The sequence below is a fragment of the Panthera leo genome, chromosome F3 (genome assembly GCF_018350215.1).
Source record: "Panthera leo isolate Ple1 chromosome F3, P.leo_Ple1_pat1.1, whole genome shotgun sequence".
In the NCBI taxonomy this organism is placed as follows: domain Eukaryota; kingdom Metazoa; phylum Chordata; class Mammalia; order Carnivora; family Felidae; genus Panthera; species Panthera leo.
Window position 1 is genome coordinate 2,751,900 of NC_056696.1, and position 15,553 is coordinate 2,767,452.

Genomic DNA, 15,553 nt, shown 5'->3' on the forward strand with positions numbered 1-15,553 from the left:
GTTTCGGAAAACGTATTTTTTTTTCAAGTGTATGTGGAACGCTCAGCAAGACAGGCCATATATGGAGTCATATCATGAGTAAGACTACAAAGATTGAAACCATAAACATATTCTCCAACCTTGATGGAATGAAAGCACAAATCAGTAAGATATTTAGGGGAAAGAAAACAAACCCCTGTTAAGTAGGCAATATACTTCCAAATAATCAACCCAAAATAAATCTAACACCAATCTAAAGCCGTGCTTAAAGAGAAGCGTGTAACTTTAAATACTTGTATCAGAGAAAGGCCTAGGGGCGCCTGGGTGGCTCAGTCAGTTGAGCATCCGACTCTTGATTTCGGCTCAGGTCGTGATCTCACGGTTCGTGGGTTCAAGCCCCGTGTCAGGCTCTGCCCTGGCAACGCGGAGCCTGCTTGGGATCCTCTCTCTTTCCCTCTCTCTGCCCGTCCCCTGTGCACACTCTCTCTCCCTTCCTTCCTCTCAAAATTAAAGAAAACTTAAATTAAAAAGTAAATAAATAAACAGGGAGGGACCACCATGAGCAATTATGTCCAAAAAACTAACAACTTGGGTCAAATGAATAAACTCCTCGAAAACACAGCTGACCCTTGAACAATGCAGGGGTTAGAGGCATCGACCCCCGGGCAGCCGAAAAGCCGTGTATAGCTTTTGACGGCCCCCAAATACCCCGGCTACCCCTACCCTCCTGTGGACGGGAGGCCTGACTGAGAACATAAACGGCGGCTGAACACCTACTTTGCAGGTGGCATTCTCACAATAAAGTGAACTCGAGAGAAGAAAACGTTACTGGGAAAAATCCTAAAATACGTTTACACTGCTGTGCTGTACTTACTGAAAAAAACCCACATACCTGTGGACCCATGCTTCCCAAACCTGTGATGTTCAAGGGTCAACAGTATGACTTGCCTAAACGACACAAGAGGAAACCAAAAGGCCGACCAGCCCTATAGGTATTAAAGAAAACGAAATCTGTTATAAAAACCCATCCCGCAAAGAAAACTTCCGGCCCAGACGGTCTCACACATTAATTCTACAAAGAGCGAACAAAAGGAGAATTGGAACTGGGTTATTAAAAAGTCAGCTTTAATATCAACAGGAAGAATGGCCAAGAGCCACCACTATGCAGGTTAGAAACGCCAGACGATACAGTAGGAGGAAATCGGCCAGGGCCATTCATTTCTTCTTCCCCCTCGGCGGCCTGGCGAACAGAGCGGGGTCCATCTGTTCCCTGGCCAGGCCGCGGACAGAAAAGAGCCTGGCGGCCCGCTCCCGCAGGGTGCCCCCACATTTCAGCCCCCGGGCCGTCAGTTCACTCTTGAGCCTGTCCAAGCCCAGCGCCTCCATTTCCACCGCAGAGGTGAATGCCAGCAAATCTAGAGTTGCCAGACCAGTATCCTGAGAGGAAAGAAAAGAAAGTATTTAAAACCAGCTCCTCCCCCTGAGGACTCTCCTTAACTGTCCACAGTGCTCTGCTGATCAAGGAATTCTCATTTAATTAGCCGCATCTCGCTACTGAATTTTAATAATCGTCTACATATCATTCCACACAGATTCTCATTACGAACACTGACGACCATGAATTTCTCATCTGTACATTTAGAAACAAGCATTCAGAACAGTCACAGAAGTTACAAGATGCCCAGATCCCTTTTTTAAGTGTATTCATTTCAAGAGAGACTGAGCGGGAGGGGAAGGGGCAGAGAGAGAGGGAGAGAGAATCCCAAGCAGGCTCCACGCTGTCGGCCCAAATCGGGGCTCGAACTCTCAAACTGCAAGATAATGACCGGACCCGAAACCAAGAGTCGGACGCTTCACCGACTGAGCCACCCAGGCACCACCCCCCCCCAAGATTCTTAATATGACTTTTCTTCTTTTTTGGATTTTCCAGTAGGTCAAACACCAAGACACATCCAGCCCAGCCCCACACTGTTACAACCAAGAGTGGCACCCTCGGAAAGTTTAACATTCATGAGACTCCAGGCCCGCACATCTTCTGATTCCATCACCCTGACGCTCTCTAACTTAATGATCAAGACTGTTTGAGTTCCCATGTTTATAACTCAACAAATCCAAACACGGTTCAACAGCCTTGTAATCGTTCGAGCCGTCCGGCAGCCTTTCCAGACTCTCAGACGCAAGGAAATACTTCTAGCCAGGGACGCTCTGCAAAGGACAAAAATGTTCACATACGGGAGTTTTTAAAAAGTATATTCAATGGGGCGCCTGGGTGGCTCAGTCGGTGAAGCGTCCGACTTCGGCTCAGGTCATGACCTCGCAGTCTGTGGGTTCGAGCCCCGCGTCAGGCTGTGTGCTGACGGCTCAGAGCCTGGAGCCTGCTTCCGATTCTCTGTCTCCCTCTCTCTCGGCCCCTCCCCTGCTCACACTGTGTGTCTCTCTCTCAAAAATAAATCAACACTAAAAAAAATTATAAAAAATATATATTCAAGAAGAGTAATTTTCCGTCACAGTAAGTTATTTTTCAATCGTTCAAGAGTTCTAGGGACAGAATCTTAATTCTTCTTGTTGAACTTTATTTTTTAGAAAGAACCACTTTGGTAGATTTCAGGAGTAAATCTTGGTTTCATTATTTCTGGCCAAATCCTAAATCACCACCTACGGCTGCACATGGTGGTGAGAAACACATCGGTACCTCCCCACCAAGAACAGTTTCCATGACTGAAGGCTCAAAGAAGTCAACCGGGTCTTACTCCTTATCTTATGCCTAAAATATCCCTTTACTCACGTTTCTATGACTTCAGACAGGAAAAAGCTTCTAATATATAAGAATACTATAGGGGCGCCCGGGTGGCTCAGTCAGGCGAGCGGCCGACTTCGGCTCAGGTCACCATCTCAAAGTTCATGAGTTCAAGCCCCGTGTTGGGCTCCGAGCTGTCGGAGCCTGGAGGCTGCTTGGGATTCTGTGTCTCCCTCTCTTTCTCTGCCCCTTCCCGCTCACACTCCGTCTCTCTGTCTCAAAAGTAAACATAAAAAAAGAGTAACACAAAAGCTACAGGCTGACCCCTGCAGAGATGGCGTGAGAGCCAAATTAAAGCCCTTTGCATAAACAATTCCACTGTCCTCCCTAGAGAATGCAATCGATGCCTTCCTGCTTTGTAATTGAGGGCAGGGAAGGTGCTGGTTAAACAAATAACGAAAGGCTTCGTGTTTACCGAAGGACAGCAGGTAGTTCCGGGTGCGTCTAGTCTAAAAAGCAAATCGTTATTAGATCAAACGGTAAACGCTGAAGAGTCTTCCTGGAAGCTGGTCCACTGAAGGCCGTGAGTCCTGAACAACCGGAGGGACACTGTGCGCAGCGAAAACCATCCTTTGATGGCGGGATGCAGAGCTTAAGATGCGAAGACAAATTAGAAGGCAGCTGCCCCTCTCCCTGCGGAGAGAGCGTCACATCCCGCTGACGCCAACTGTCCCAACAGTCTCGCACGCGAGAAAGAAACAAAGCAACCGGGGATTCGGTGCTAGAAAATGAGCACGTTTCAGCCCCTCTAAAATGCCATCTGCCGCATCACGCCTCGTTATCGTCTATGTTATCGACAAAGAGTAAACAGGGGCGCCTGGGGGGCTGCGTCCGTTGGGCGTCAGCGGTTGGCTCCGGTCGTGATTTCGCGGCTCGTGAGTTCAAGCCCCGCGTCGGGCTCGCTGCTGTCAGTGTGAAACCCGCTTCGGACCCTCTGTGTCCCCTTCCCAGCCCCTGCCCCACTCGGGCGTGGGCGCCTGCACTCTCTCAAAAATAAACATAAAAAAAAAAAGGATAACCGATACCAACTAAACTGTGATACGTGACATGTGTCCAAATTCACAGATTACTAAAATGGTAAATGCGCAGCTTAGGACCGATAAACTAGGGAACCAGGGACACCGCCCCGTGGCAAAATGACACACACCCCAGACTTGAAAAGAAACCAATCTAGGATTTTCGGAGGGGTTAGGCAAGCTTCACTCCTCGCACCGCTGGTCATTTAACAGACCTTCCCCCAAGCAGCCCAGGGGGGAAGCACGTTTTCATTTCAAGGACTTACTGAGGCCGTAAGGCTGACGTGGCCGGAGACGGGACCCCAATCACTTACCGTGTTTCCTGACCGGCCGTCCTCCGGTTTGGTCACGGGCGCGCTTCCCCCGCACTCTCCGGGCGCTACCTCGGCAGCCGGGTCAGTCGCCTCCGGTGTCTGTGCCTGTGTCTCTTCGGTCGGTCCTGCCCCGGCCGCCCCCTCTTCTGCGGGCTCCTCGCCCCCGGCCCCTCCCTGCTCCAGGCTCTTCTCTGTTTCCACGGCCACGGTCCCCTGCTCGCGGCCCCCGGCGGAGGTCCGGCCCGGCCCGGCGTCTGCGGAGACTGCACACCCAGAGCCTGGCCCGGGCGCCTGCGGCGGCCTAGAGTCCGCAGCCTGCACGCCCGCCCTCGGACAGCTGCCGGCAGATTCGGCTGCCGCCTCAGCGCCATCGCCGTTTCTGGGAGTGTGGAAGCTCACTCCTGAAGTGCCGGGAGCTTCTTCCCCGTCGCCATCCGAGGTCTCTGAGCTGGACTCCTCCGCGGTCTCTAGTCCTTCCGTGCCCAACCTGCAGGGGACAGAAAGGCGTGACACCACCCCCAGCTTCTATGTGGGACAGAGCCCCCGCCTGTCCAGGGAGCGGGCCCTGTCGGATCCAAGTATCTGCTCGCTGGAGATGGAGGGCAGGTAAGTTCCAGAAGATACTCCCGGGGATAAACAGATGGCGAGATTCAGTTACGACCGGAACCCGCCTGGAACCCCCTGTCCTAAAGATCCGAGAAGAACTCCTCTTTATTTAAAAAAAAAATTTTTTTTTTAATATTTATTTATTTTTGAGACAGAGACAGAGCATGAACAGGGGAGGGTCAGAGAGAGAAGGAGGCACAGAATCTGAAACAGGCTCCAGGCTCCGAGCTGTCAGCACAGAGCCCGACGCGGGGTTCGAACTCACGGACTGTGAGATCATGACCTGAGCCAAAGTCGGCCGCTTAACCAACTGAGCCACCCAGGCGCCCCAGGACTCCTCTTTAATAAAGGCGTGAATCTCTTAGAGCAAAAGTGATTTTGTCTAAAGCTATTTTTCCTATCTCCTATGAAATCTCAAGTGTTAGAAACTAGATAAGACAACAAGCAGTTAAAAGGAAAGTCTGTAATTGCCCCAAACTGGAAACTTCCCAAGCTATCGACAGGAGAACGGAGAGATAGAAAAGATAATACTTGGCACTAAGGAGGAACGAATGACGCATACAATCCCAGCCACAGGCTGCAAAGCATCGCGCTAAGTGAGAAAAGCCAGACACGCAGGGCTGTGGGACACCCCCAGAAAGACAAAACCATCAGAACAAACACACCACAGATCAGCGGGGTTCGGGGTTGGGGGCACGGGAACTAACCGTGAAGGGGCACACCGGCAATTTTTAGGGAAATGCGATATTCTGTATCTTGATTTTGGTAGCGGTTACACGATTTTTCAACACTCACACAACTATTCAATCAGAACGTATGAACTTTGGCATATATAAATTGTATCTCGGGGCGCCTGGGTGGCTCAGTCGGTTAAGCATCCGATTCTTGATTTTGGCTCAGGTCATGATCTCGCGGTTCGTGAGTTCAAGCCCCACATCGAAGAGCCTGCTTGGGATCCTCTCTCTTTCTCCCTCTCCTTCTGCCCCTTCCCTGCTCACACTGTCTCTGTCTCGTTAGCCGTTGCCCCAACACACAACACCGCTACCTTTTCTCTCAAGAACGCTTGGTTCCTATTTCACAAAGAACACCCCAGATTCTATGCTAGACTCGCAGAGTTACGTGGTCTTCGGTTAATAATTTTCTTTCTATCCCCAAGGCGGAAGCCAACAAGGAAGCAAGATCCATCTGGACGGATTTTCTAGAACTCGACCCAAGGGATTTTCTAGAACTAGTAACCGGAGGACCAAGTGGGAAGGGCGGGAGAGCTCCCGGGGACGGACAAGAAAAGGCACCACTGTGCTTTCCAGCGGCAAGTGCACAAGCGGCCAGGAGAGGTCGGGCAGCGGCCAAACACGTCAGTAACGACCGTGAAAAACCACAGAGAAGACAGAACAATCTAGAAAGTACAGCTTCCACCAAGAATGTCTGAAAGTTAACTCTTTCAACGCCAAACAGCAATTCAAGTATAAACTTACTTTCGGGTGATCTTTCACTGTAAAAAAAACCCTGCTCCTTTAGACGGCATGCCTGGTACTCGAGGCAGAAGCCACGAGTGGTGTGTCCAGCGTGACAACCGTGCAGACTTGAAGACCGAAGCATTCTGGAAATTTCTGAGCTCCCTTCAAACATTACCTTAAAAAGTGTTTATGCCAGGGGCGCCTGGGTGGCTCAGTCGGATAAGTGTCCGACCCTTGATTTCGGCTCAGGTCGAGATCTCACAGTTCACGGGTTCAAGCCCCATGTCGGGCTCTGCACTGCCAGTGCTTGGGATTCTCTCTCTCTCCTTCTCTCTCCCTCCCCTCCCCCTCCCCTCCCCCCCTCTCAAAATAAATAAGTGAACTTAAAAAATAAATAAATAAAAATGAAAAACTACAAGTGTTTACGCCAGACAGACAAGAAGGAAATGCGTCAGTCCGCACAGATCTCTTCGCGATGAAAACGAAGCATATGCTTACCAAAAGCATTTCCTCTTCCCTGAACTGGCTCCTCTGTCCGTTTTTGATTTGTTGGGTCGTTTCCGACTCTCCCCAATTTCCGCCGACACCACCTTGCTGGAAGCAGCCTGCATACCTAACCACAAGTGTTAACAACTCAGTTACGCTGTCAGGAGTAAGGACAATTAAAGAAGTCATACCCAGTACGGACTACAAGACAACTGCGTTGTCATCCAAAGCTCCGGATCTAGTCTCTTATCGGACCAAGGTTTGCTACGGTTACTGTGAGAGTCACCTCAAATTTACACGGAGCTAAGCACTGAGCATCCCGGCTCTGGAAGCAGGTTGGAAAACACCGGCATCCAGTCTGCAGCCCTGACACGGACAGGTTCGTGTCCGGCCTCCCCACGCCTGCTGGTCTGCCCCCTTGTACACATTACTTGGGTATCACTTTGTCATAACCTCCTGACTGAAAAGATTCCTTCTTATTCAGCCGAACCCCCAACGGCCCCAGCATTAACGCTCTGGATACAAAAAACACACACGGAAGCCGAGGACCATCGTTCTCCTTAAAATACCATTAAAAACACTGACCTAAAACTAGAAACAGACGTGCTGAGGTCTCACCTCCTCCTGAAGACACAGGACAGCCCCACTGAGCACAAGGAGGTTCTTACCTGGGGCCCGCGGGAGTCAAGTACAAATACCGTGTGAGTGTGCCGTCTGTTCTGGGGTGTAAGGAGCGTGGGTTGTCACTGAGTGGAGACCCCCACCCCCCGGCCTCCATCCGGTCCTCGGGGGACGGCGTGACTCCTTCTCACCTTTGAGGACCGAGTCCTCCAGGCGCTCGGCCATCTCGTGGCACTGCCGCTGGTAGGCGGGGTTGGCCGAGCAGGGCCTGGGCTCCGCCAGCTTCCGCTGCAGCCGCTCCAGACGCTTCTGCTCCTTTTCAGCCTCTCGCTCGGCCTGCTGTTTCACCCACTCGGCCATCCTGGGATGCGAGAGACGCTCACGCACCCGCCCGTTTACGCAGAAAGAGCCCCTCCCCCGCGACAAATTCGCCCCGTCCCGTGCGTGCTGTGACTTTCCCTCGGACAGGGAGAGATGAAAGTCGAGAGCGATGGATGAGAGCGCTAACGTTTCAAGTCTACGTTTCCGTACGCACGGCACGCGCACGACCACCACCGACAGAAAACACCGCTCTCTTGGAAACAACCAAAACAGGGGGCGTCTTACGCTTTCTCGTGGTTGACATCTCGCAGCCTCCGCCCGCTGAGGTCCCGGCAAGCCTCTCGGTTGGTCGTCTTCTCAATCTGAGCACCAAGCGCGCGGAGCATAGATCCGAACCCTGAGCAGATACACACATTTGGAGAGAACAGGTGAGGGGGTTCGAGGGGGTGGGTAAAGGCCAATTCGCGAAAACGGTGTTCGGCCACAAGAGTAAAAACGATCTCTTTCATTCTTTCTTTTTTTTTTTTTTTTTTTAAAGAAAGGGATGTCAGGACCCCACCCGGGTAAAAGTACTGATAAACTCGATTCAGCCTCACACCTTCGCCCTTCCTTTGGATCTCCGCAACACTGCATCCACGCCACTGGGGCTCTTCGGAGGGCTTTGCCCAGTGCCACAGATCCCAAGATTCCCGGATGAAGAACTTAAACAAAACTTCATGGTGAGGGGCCCGTGGGGTGGCTCAGTCAGCTAAGCGTCTGGTTTCAGCTCAGGTCAAGATCTCACAGTTCATGAGTTCAGAGCCCACACTGGGCTCTGTGCAGACAACGTGGAGCCTGCTTGGGGTTCTCCCTCTCCCTTCCCTCTGCCCCTGCCCCCTCCCCCGTTTGCATTCACGTGTCCACGGTCTCTTTTTTAATTTTTCAAAAAAAATTTTTTTTGTTTTTGAGAGAGAGGGAGCACGCACGCGAGTGGCGGGGGGGGGGGGGGCAGCAGAGAGAGAAAGGGAGACACAGAATCCAAAGCAGGCTCCAGGCTCTGAGCTGTCAGCACAGACCCTGACACGGGGCTCGAACCCAGCAACGGCGAGATCATGACCTGAGTCGAAGTCGAATGCTTAGCCGACTGAGCCACCCAGGTGCTCCAACTCTCTCTCGGTCTTAAATATACTTAGAAAAAATTTTAATAAAAAAATTAAGAAGTAATTTATGGTGAGATTTTGCAGTGAGTTTCAAAGGAAAAGCAATTTTAAGTTGTCACCGGCTCACATGATAAGCTTCATTCTCACGGACACAGTTTCAAACAGCAGCAGGATGACTGTAATTCGATGCCAGCTCTCTGAAAACCGCACCAAATCACGGTAGGTGTTGAGAAAGCTTCGGGATTACAGGCCAGCACATCAGGAGAAATACCCAGAACCACGGTAAATCTCAGCGTTTGCTCTTTTAGTTTCTTTTGCCTCTTAATCTACCCCGACCTGGAAATGACTGTTATTTCACAAGCCGATTTAGTTGTTTTAACGTTCCTCCTTCAGCAAACTGGACAGAGTAATGATCGTCTCTCATCAAATCTTCCCCGAAGTTTTAGAACCTAGGTTGCCCGAGTGTTACCCTGCTGACGAAGGTAGAAACTAATCAGACAATATAGTCCTCAAAAAGAATAAAAGAAAGGGGTGCCTGGGTGGCTCGGTCAATTAAGCGTCCAACCCTTGATCCTGACTGAGGTGATGACCTCGGGGTTCGTGAGATCAAGCCCCGCATCAGGCTCTGTGCTGACAGTGCAGAGCCTGTGTGGGATTCTCTCCCCGCCCCCCGCCCCTCCTCTGCTTGAGATCTCTCTCAAATAAACTTAAAAAAAAAAAAAAAAAGGAATAAAAGAGAAAATATTCAAAATTAGGTAAGTAACTAAAGGATTTCAGAAGGCAAACAAAACCGGAAACTACAGAGGCCAAGGAGCTGGTGAATCTAACGCACGGGGCTCAAGGTGGGGGCTCCACAGTGAGCAGCCGCCGCTCCTGTCCTACCTCCTTTGCCACCGCGGAGCCTGGGTTCCAGACTATAGACGGCGCCATGCCGCACTCTGTCGCTGGTGTCCGTGAGCGATCCGTCGCACTTCACAAAGAAGCATTCCACTGGAACATCCTAGAGACAAGTTTGGGGTTTTTAAATGCTGTTTACGAGACGATACGAGTCTCCTGCAGGAAGGGGCCTGGCCCGCTATCTTTTCATTTACTCCAGTTACACGCAGACAGCGAGTGGTCAACGAGCATTTGCTGAACGGAAAGTCGAAACTACTGAAAGAAAAAAGTCATTTCGCACAATTTTTTCCTGACACCCCACCATGATACGTACGAGAACTTTTTGTCTTTCGGGTGAAAATAAAAACCGCTGCCTTCTTCTCTGGCGGGAAACCAGAGCCAAGGTAGGGAGCTGTATGGGGCTCAGACCCAGTAACTCTGCAAGTCCCATTCTGTCCTGACTTTTGTAAACGGGGAATGTCAAGCCGAACAGGTTTGGAAGTGACCGTAAGTATTCTGGGCCAGCTGGCGGCGGTGATCTCTGCTCGTGTCCCCGACTGACAGCAGAAGCCGGCATAGCCCTAAGCCCGCTCCGTATATCTCAAAAATTCTCAGAACAAGTGATAGATAAAAAATATATAAACTGTTAAATCTTTCTAACCAAGTCTGTGATGCCATAAAGTGAGACAACAGAGGAGTACCCTCCGAAGTACACAATTAAATCTGTAACATCAAGTGCTAAGAGACCAAACGCCAACAAAAGGAAAAATGCATGACTAGCGGGGTGCCTGGGTGACTCTGTCCATTGAGCGTCGGACTCTTGATTTCGGCTCAGGTCAGGATCTCACGGTCGTGAGATCAAGTCCCGTGTCGGGCTCCTCGCTGAGTGTGGGGCCTGCTTGGGATTCTCTCTCCCCCTCCCTCTGCCCCTTCCCAGCTTGCGCACACAAGCTCTAAGAATTTTTTTTAAAGTGCATGATTGGTATCTTCCTAAAATAGACACAACGAACACTCGCTCTGAACCACACCACACAGCTATTTCAACAGGAACTATCTGTTCATTCAACAAATATTAAGTCCCTACTGTTTGCCAGGTACTTTCTAAGCGCTGGGATACTGTAGTGAATAATACAGTGAACACAGACCCTCCCTCACGGAGCTTACACTCCAGCGGGGAAACCCACATGACGAACACACGAAGTACATACTATGTCAAATGGCGATGAGCAGAGTGAAGGGGCAGCATACGCAGACGGGCATGGTGGTAATACATTTTACATACAGGTGGTCAAGAGGAGCCTCTCGGGCCAAGTGACATTTGAGCAGAGAATTAAGCAAAGGGAGAGAACAGGCCACGTGGGGGACAGCACTCCAGAGAGCCCAAATGCAAAGGCGGGCAGGAGGGATAAGCCTAGATACGCATGGAACAGCAACCCCACCGATGTGGCTGGAAGAAATCTCCAAAAGGGGAAGGAGAAGGCCTTAGAAGCCACTGTAAGGACTTTGGTTTTACTCTGAATGAAGCCACTGCAGGGTTTTGAACAAACTGAGAGCTGAGTTATAGTCTTTAAGGATCACTCTATGGGGCGCCTGGGTGGCTCAGTCAGTTAAGCATCCGACTTCGGCTCAGGTCATGATCTTGCAATTCACAGGTTCGAGTCCCGTGTTGGGCTCTGTGCTGACAGCTCGGAGCCTGGAGCCTGGAGCCTGCTTCGGATTCTGCGTCTCCCTCTCTCTCTCTGCCCCTCCCCTGCTCACGCTCTGTCTCTGTCTCAAAAATAAATAAAACATTAAAATTAAAAAAAAAAAAAAGGATCACTCAAGCTGGTGAACTGGAAATGAGACTACAGAAGCAGAGACGTCAGCGAGAAGCTATCATGACAATCCAGGTGAGACGCGAGGGCCATCTGCACCAGGGGTGGTAGACGGAAGGTGATGAGGACCGTGAGGGGCCCTAGTGCCCTGAGTGAGGGCAGTGAGATCAACAGAGGAATACAGAGGAGCCCAAAAATCTGGTCTAAGGGGAAGAGTGAGACGGCACGTATTTGGGGAGAGTACTGGTCTCATGCTGGGTGTGCTTCTTTGAGAGGCCTAATAGCCATGCAAGATGCGGGGTAACCCGGTGGGGACACAAGTCTGGAGTCTGGGGCAGAGGGCTGGGCTGGAGCCTTACATCTGGGAGACGTCTTACATCTGGGAGACGTCAACACACCGATGGTACTTACCGCCCTGAGAATGGACGAAGTTGCCCACGTGGGGGAGGAGGAAGAGTCCGAACAAGGATCAGAAAACTCGGCCCGGCCACTCTAAGGTTTAGAGACCAGGGAGATAAGGAGGAAGCAGCAAGAGACACTGGAAGGGAGGCTAGTGAGGTGGAAGAGAACGAGGGTGACGTCTGGACCGGTAAGCAAAGCATGCCAAGGAGGGAACGGTCGCCTGTGCCCACGGAAGCTGAGAGGCCACGAGAGAGGAAGACTGGAAACTGATCACCAGATACGGCAACACACAAGACCTTGACCCGGGAGGCGCGAGTCGGTCTGCTGGAGTGATGGGCACAGAAGCCCGACTGGAGGACGTACCGAAGGAGAGAGGTTTACGTTCAAGAGTATTTTCTATAAAGAAAACCAGGGAAGATGAGGGGACAGCTGGAAGGGATGTGGGCTCAAGTGTGCGCACTGGGAGGACTGATCCAGGAAAAAGGGAAAACACTGGGAAATGCAGGGGAGAGAGAACTAACGCTAAGTAAGCCATTCAGTAGGGAAGACGGGACAGGACACTGGGCAAAGCGAGGGTAATTACAATTTTTTTTTAAATTTTTAACATTTACTCATTTATTTTCGAGAAAGAGAGAACACAAGTGGGGCACGGGCAGAGAGAGAGAGGGAGACACAGAATCCAAAACAGGCTCCAGGCTCCGAGCTATCAGCACAGAGACTACGTGGGGTTTGAACCCACAAACCGTGAGATCATGACCTGAGCCGAAGCTGGATGCTTCGCCGACTGGGTCGCTTAGGTGCCCCCAAAATTCTGAATAACTTTAAAAGACATTCATGCGAAAGCAGAAAAATTATATACACCACACTCCATTTCCAAACAAGAACTGCTTGTTAAGACAACTGATCAACAAAATTGCATTTTCTACTTGTCACATGCTTTCAACAATCACTAGTAGAAACCAAGAGCAAAGGAAATTTAGAATCAATTCAAGGGCCTTTAACCTTTGCACATTATCAAGTTTTTCAAACACAAAGCCTGAGGCTACCAGAGACAGACCAGTAGTTCAACAAAGCCAAGTTTATTGACTCACTGTGTGTGTGGGGGGGGGGGGTGGATTGCACTCGCAGGGGTGTCTCACCACCACCACCAAAAATAATTGTTGCAGGATTTGGGGCAAGGGTGGAATTTGGGTGAAATTTAAATGAAAGCGTTTTGAGAGACTCAAAATGAGCTGAGCTGTGTCTAAAAGGGGCAACATCAGGTCCAGACTACGAAGTAGATTAGATCCAGGCTCCTGTCTCCTTGGAAACCACAAAGTTAAGATAAACGTGGAATGTCGTGTTCAGAACTCCGAATCTGAAGTCCTGCGCCCCGGCTGGAAATCCAGATAGAGTGCTTCTCTGGATCAAAGGGACTTAGATTCTCCGGGCAAGAGTGGGATGCTTCATTCTTACCGATAACGTTTCAAACAGGAAAGTGTCTCGTAGTCTGTAATTTTCTAGATCGAGGCTTCTCGGTGAATCAGAAAGCAGGAGACGGCCGAGGGAGTCACGATGACATTTCACAACCGCACCAGGTCCCCGGGAGAAATAAATTTCCTATTAACTCTGCAGCCGGCTTCATCTGTGCTATCCTAGCCTGCAGACCAGCCAACAGATTTTTACTCTCTCGGTGGGAACTAACACTGACTTCATCCTGCGTCCCAATAATTTGGCTTTAAAAAGCACAGACGTGGGGCGCCTGGGGGGCTCAGGTCACGATCTCGCAGTTCCTGAGTTTGAGCCCCCGCGTCAGGCTGTGTGCTGTCAACTGGGAGCCTGCAGCTGCTTCGGATTCTGTGTCTCCCTGTGTCTCTGCCCCTCCCCTGCTCATGCTCTGTCTCGCTCCGTCTCTCAAAGATAAATAAATGTTAAAAAAAAATTTTTTTAATAAATAAATAAATAAAAATAAAAAGCACAGACATGAACTTGAGCTACTTTTATTTGTTCCAGTATCTCATCAAATGCCCTTTTATAAGTTTCTTGTTTCTGTTCACACATGCCACGGTCATATTTCTTGAGCACCCGACTGAATCCTTCATTTATATTTCTCCCCTCTTACTTAGAATTATTCTTTCCAATACTTCTCATGATTAAGATCCTATTCTTTCTGGTCATTTTGGATCAACTGCCATGAGATAAGAAATATTTTCAGAGATATTAAAAATCCCATGTATTTCGTACTACATTCATGAACTAAGATTTTCAGAGATATTAAAATCACTAAACTAATGTTGCACTTATTCATGAAATAAGATTTTCAGAGATACTAAAACCTATTTTGTAAAACAGTTCCCCACCTGGATGGCCGAACACACCTCTGACAGCTTTCACACTGGACTGCAGTGTAGAAAAACAAATGGGGAAGCTGAAAAACCACATTATTTGCAAAGACGTGTTGCTTCCTCATGCAACCGGTCCAAATACAAATTCGGTTTAGACTGCAGTGTTAACATGTGTTAAGCCCGTAAGTAACAAAGCAGAAGAAACAGCCTGGGAAAAGAGGGACTTCGTGAGGTTATAAAGAAAAACAGACGACTCCATCAAGTGCCAAAATTAAAATTAGATTCAGGGAGACCACCGAAGAACCAAACAGGTTCAAGGTTTACCAGTTTACGGCTGGTAAAAGCTGCTTGCTTGACTACTAAGTAAACCGCACACAGAACTAGACAAGTCCGTGACAGGTGTTCAAAAATATGCACGGACAAATGTGACCGCCAAATGAAGAGATCTAAACGACAGACCGCACGAACCCACGCCCTCACCAGGACACGAGTGGGAGGGCTGGGCCTCGACCGGCGACCCTACCAACCCATTTCCCGTCTCCCTCCGCCACCATCCTGTGGCCCGGGTTTGGACAGGGCACTCTGTCCCGGGTTGGAGCTAACCGGGCTGGGTGATCAGGGGACAAAACGCATAGGGTGCATGCAGGGGAAATGTAAGGAAATGAGCCTCAGAAGCCAGCGGGTCCAACGGCCTCCTGAACGCACGGAGGAACAATGCCCCGGGGCGCTGAGAGTCCAGACCGAGGGCGGGACTGAGCGCCTGAGAGCGGAGGGGCTGCTCCCCGCTCTGGAGGGAGATAGAACCACCACCACCCCACCACCCCAACACAAAAGCAAAACAAGGCCTCAGCATCAGCTCGAAGCACCTTCGCACTGGGGGGCCTTCAGCCCCAGAAACACAACCCCAGGGAAGAGACGCGCCCCCGCCAGACCCTGGTCACCCAGCCCTGCCCGGCCCGCCCCGCCCCGCTCCGCCCGCCGCTGTCTCCCTCCTCCCGGGGAGCTCGAACCCCACCTGATCCTGGCAGTGCCGGCGGATCACATCGCGTACGGAGCACGAGGCCGAGGCACAGCGCACCGCCTGGCACCCGAGGCCGGGGCCGCGAACCCACACCAGCGCCGCAGCCTCCGCCATCTCAGCGAGCGACTGCCGGGAGAGAAGGAGCCACGACTCGCCCGGCGCGCCTCGATGGCGTCACGGGGCCTTCAGCGCCCCGCCCCCACAGCGGCCGCTCGCCCCGCCCCTCCCCTGGGGCCAGTCACGTGGGCCGGGCCCTCGCGCCGCGCCGCGCCGGCGGGGGAGGGGAACGGGAAAGGCCTGGAGGAGGCCGATAAGGCGCCGGAGCGCGCGGGCGAGGCGTTGCTAGGAGACGTTGCTGGGGCGGGGCTCGGGGGGACCCC

The 15,553-nt window shown here is 51.1% G+C and overlaps 1 protein-coding gene across 6 annotated transcripts; it reads right to left on the reverse strand.

The window, feature by feature from the left end:
• Window positions 1-1,087: 1,087 nt before the first annotated feature.
• SDE2 (SDE2 telomere maintenance homolog) lies at window positions 1,088-15,349 on the reverse strand. Of its 6 annotated transcripts, none has more exons than XM_042925315.1 (9): window positions 15,168-15,239; window positions 14,186-14,360; window positions 13,284-13,338; window positions 9,619-9,736; window positions 7,883-7,994; window positions 7,468-7,637; window positions 6,668-6,782; window positions 4,107-4,593; window positions 1,088-1,416 (listed from the first exon to the last, which is right to left on the reverse strand). In XM_042925315.1, the coding sequence occupies exons 2-9, from the start codon at window positions 14,275-14,277 to the stop codon at window positions 1,195-1,197; spliced, it is 1,371 nt and encodes a 456-aa protein (XP_042781249.1). In that variant the 5' UTR covers window positions 14,278-14,360; window positions 15,168-15,239; the 3' UTR covers window positions 1,088-1,194. The 6 variants fall into 6 exon arrangements, with proteins under 6 accessions (XP_042781249.1, XP_042781248.1, XP_042781252.1 ...); XM_042925314.1 differs by having other exon boundaries at window positions 14,168-14,360; XM_042925318.1 differs by lacking the exon at window positions 15,168-15,239 and adding an exon at window positions 8,196-8,298 and having other exon boundaries at window positions 13,284-13,467; window positions 14,186-14,227.
• Window positions 15,350-15,553: the final 204 nt, after the last annotated feature.

Excerpts from the sequence above, each read along its gene's own strand:
- SDE2 (XM_042925314.1), bottom strand. The coding sequence starts at position 14,277 with ATGAGGAAGCAACACGTCTTTGCAAATAATGTGGTTTTTCAGCTTCCC. Across the intron at positions 6,783-7,467 it reads GGAGGACTCGGTCCTCAAAG|GTATGCAGGCTGCTTCCAGC; the intron begins GTGAGAAGGAGT and ends ACTTGTGGTTAG. Across the intron at positions 4,594-6,667 it reads GGGAAGAGGAAATGCTTTTG|GTTGGGCACGGAAGGACTAG; the intron begins GTAAGCATATGC and ends TGTCCCCTGCAG.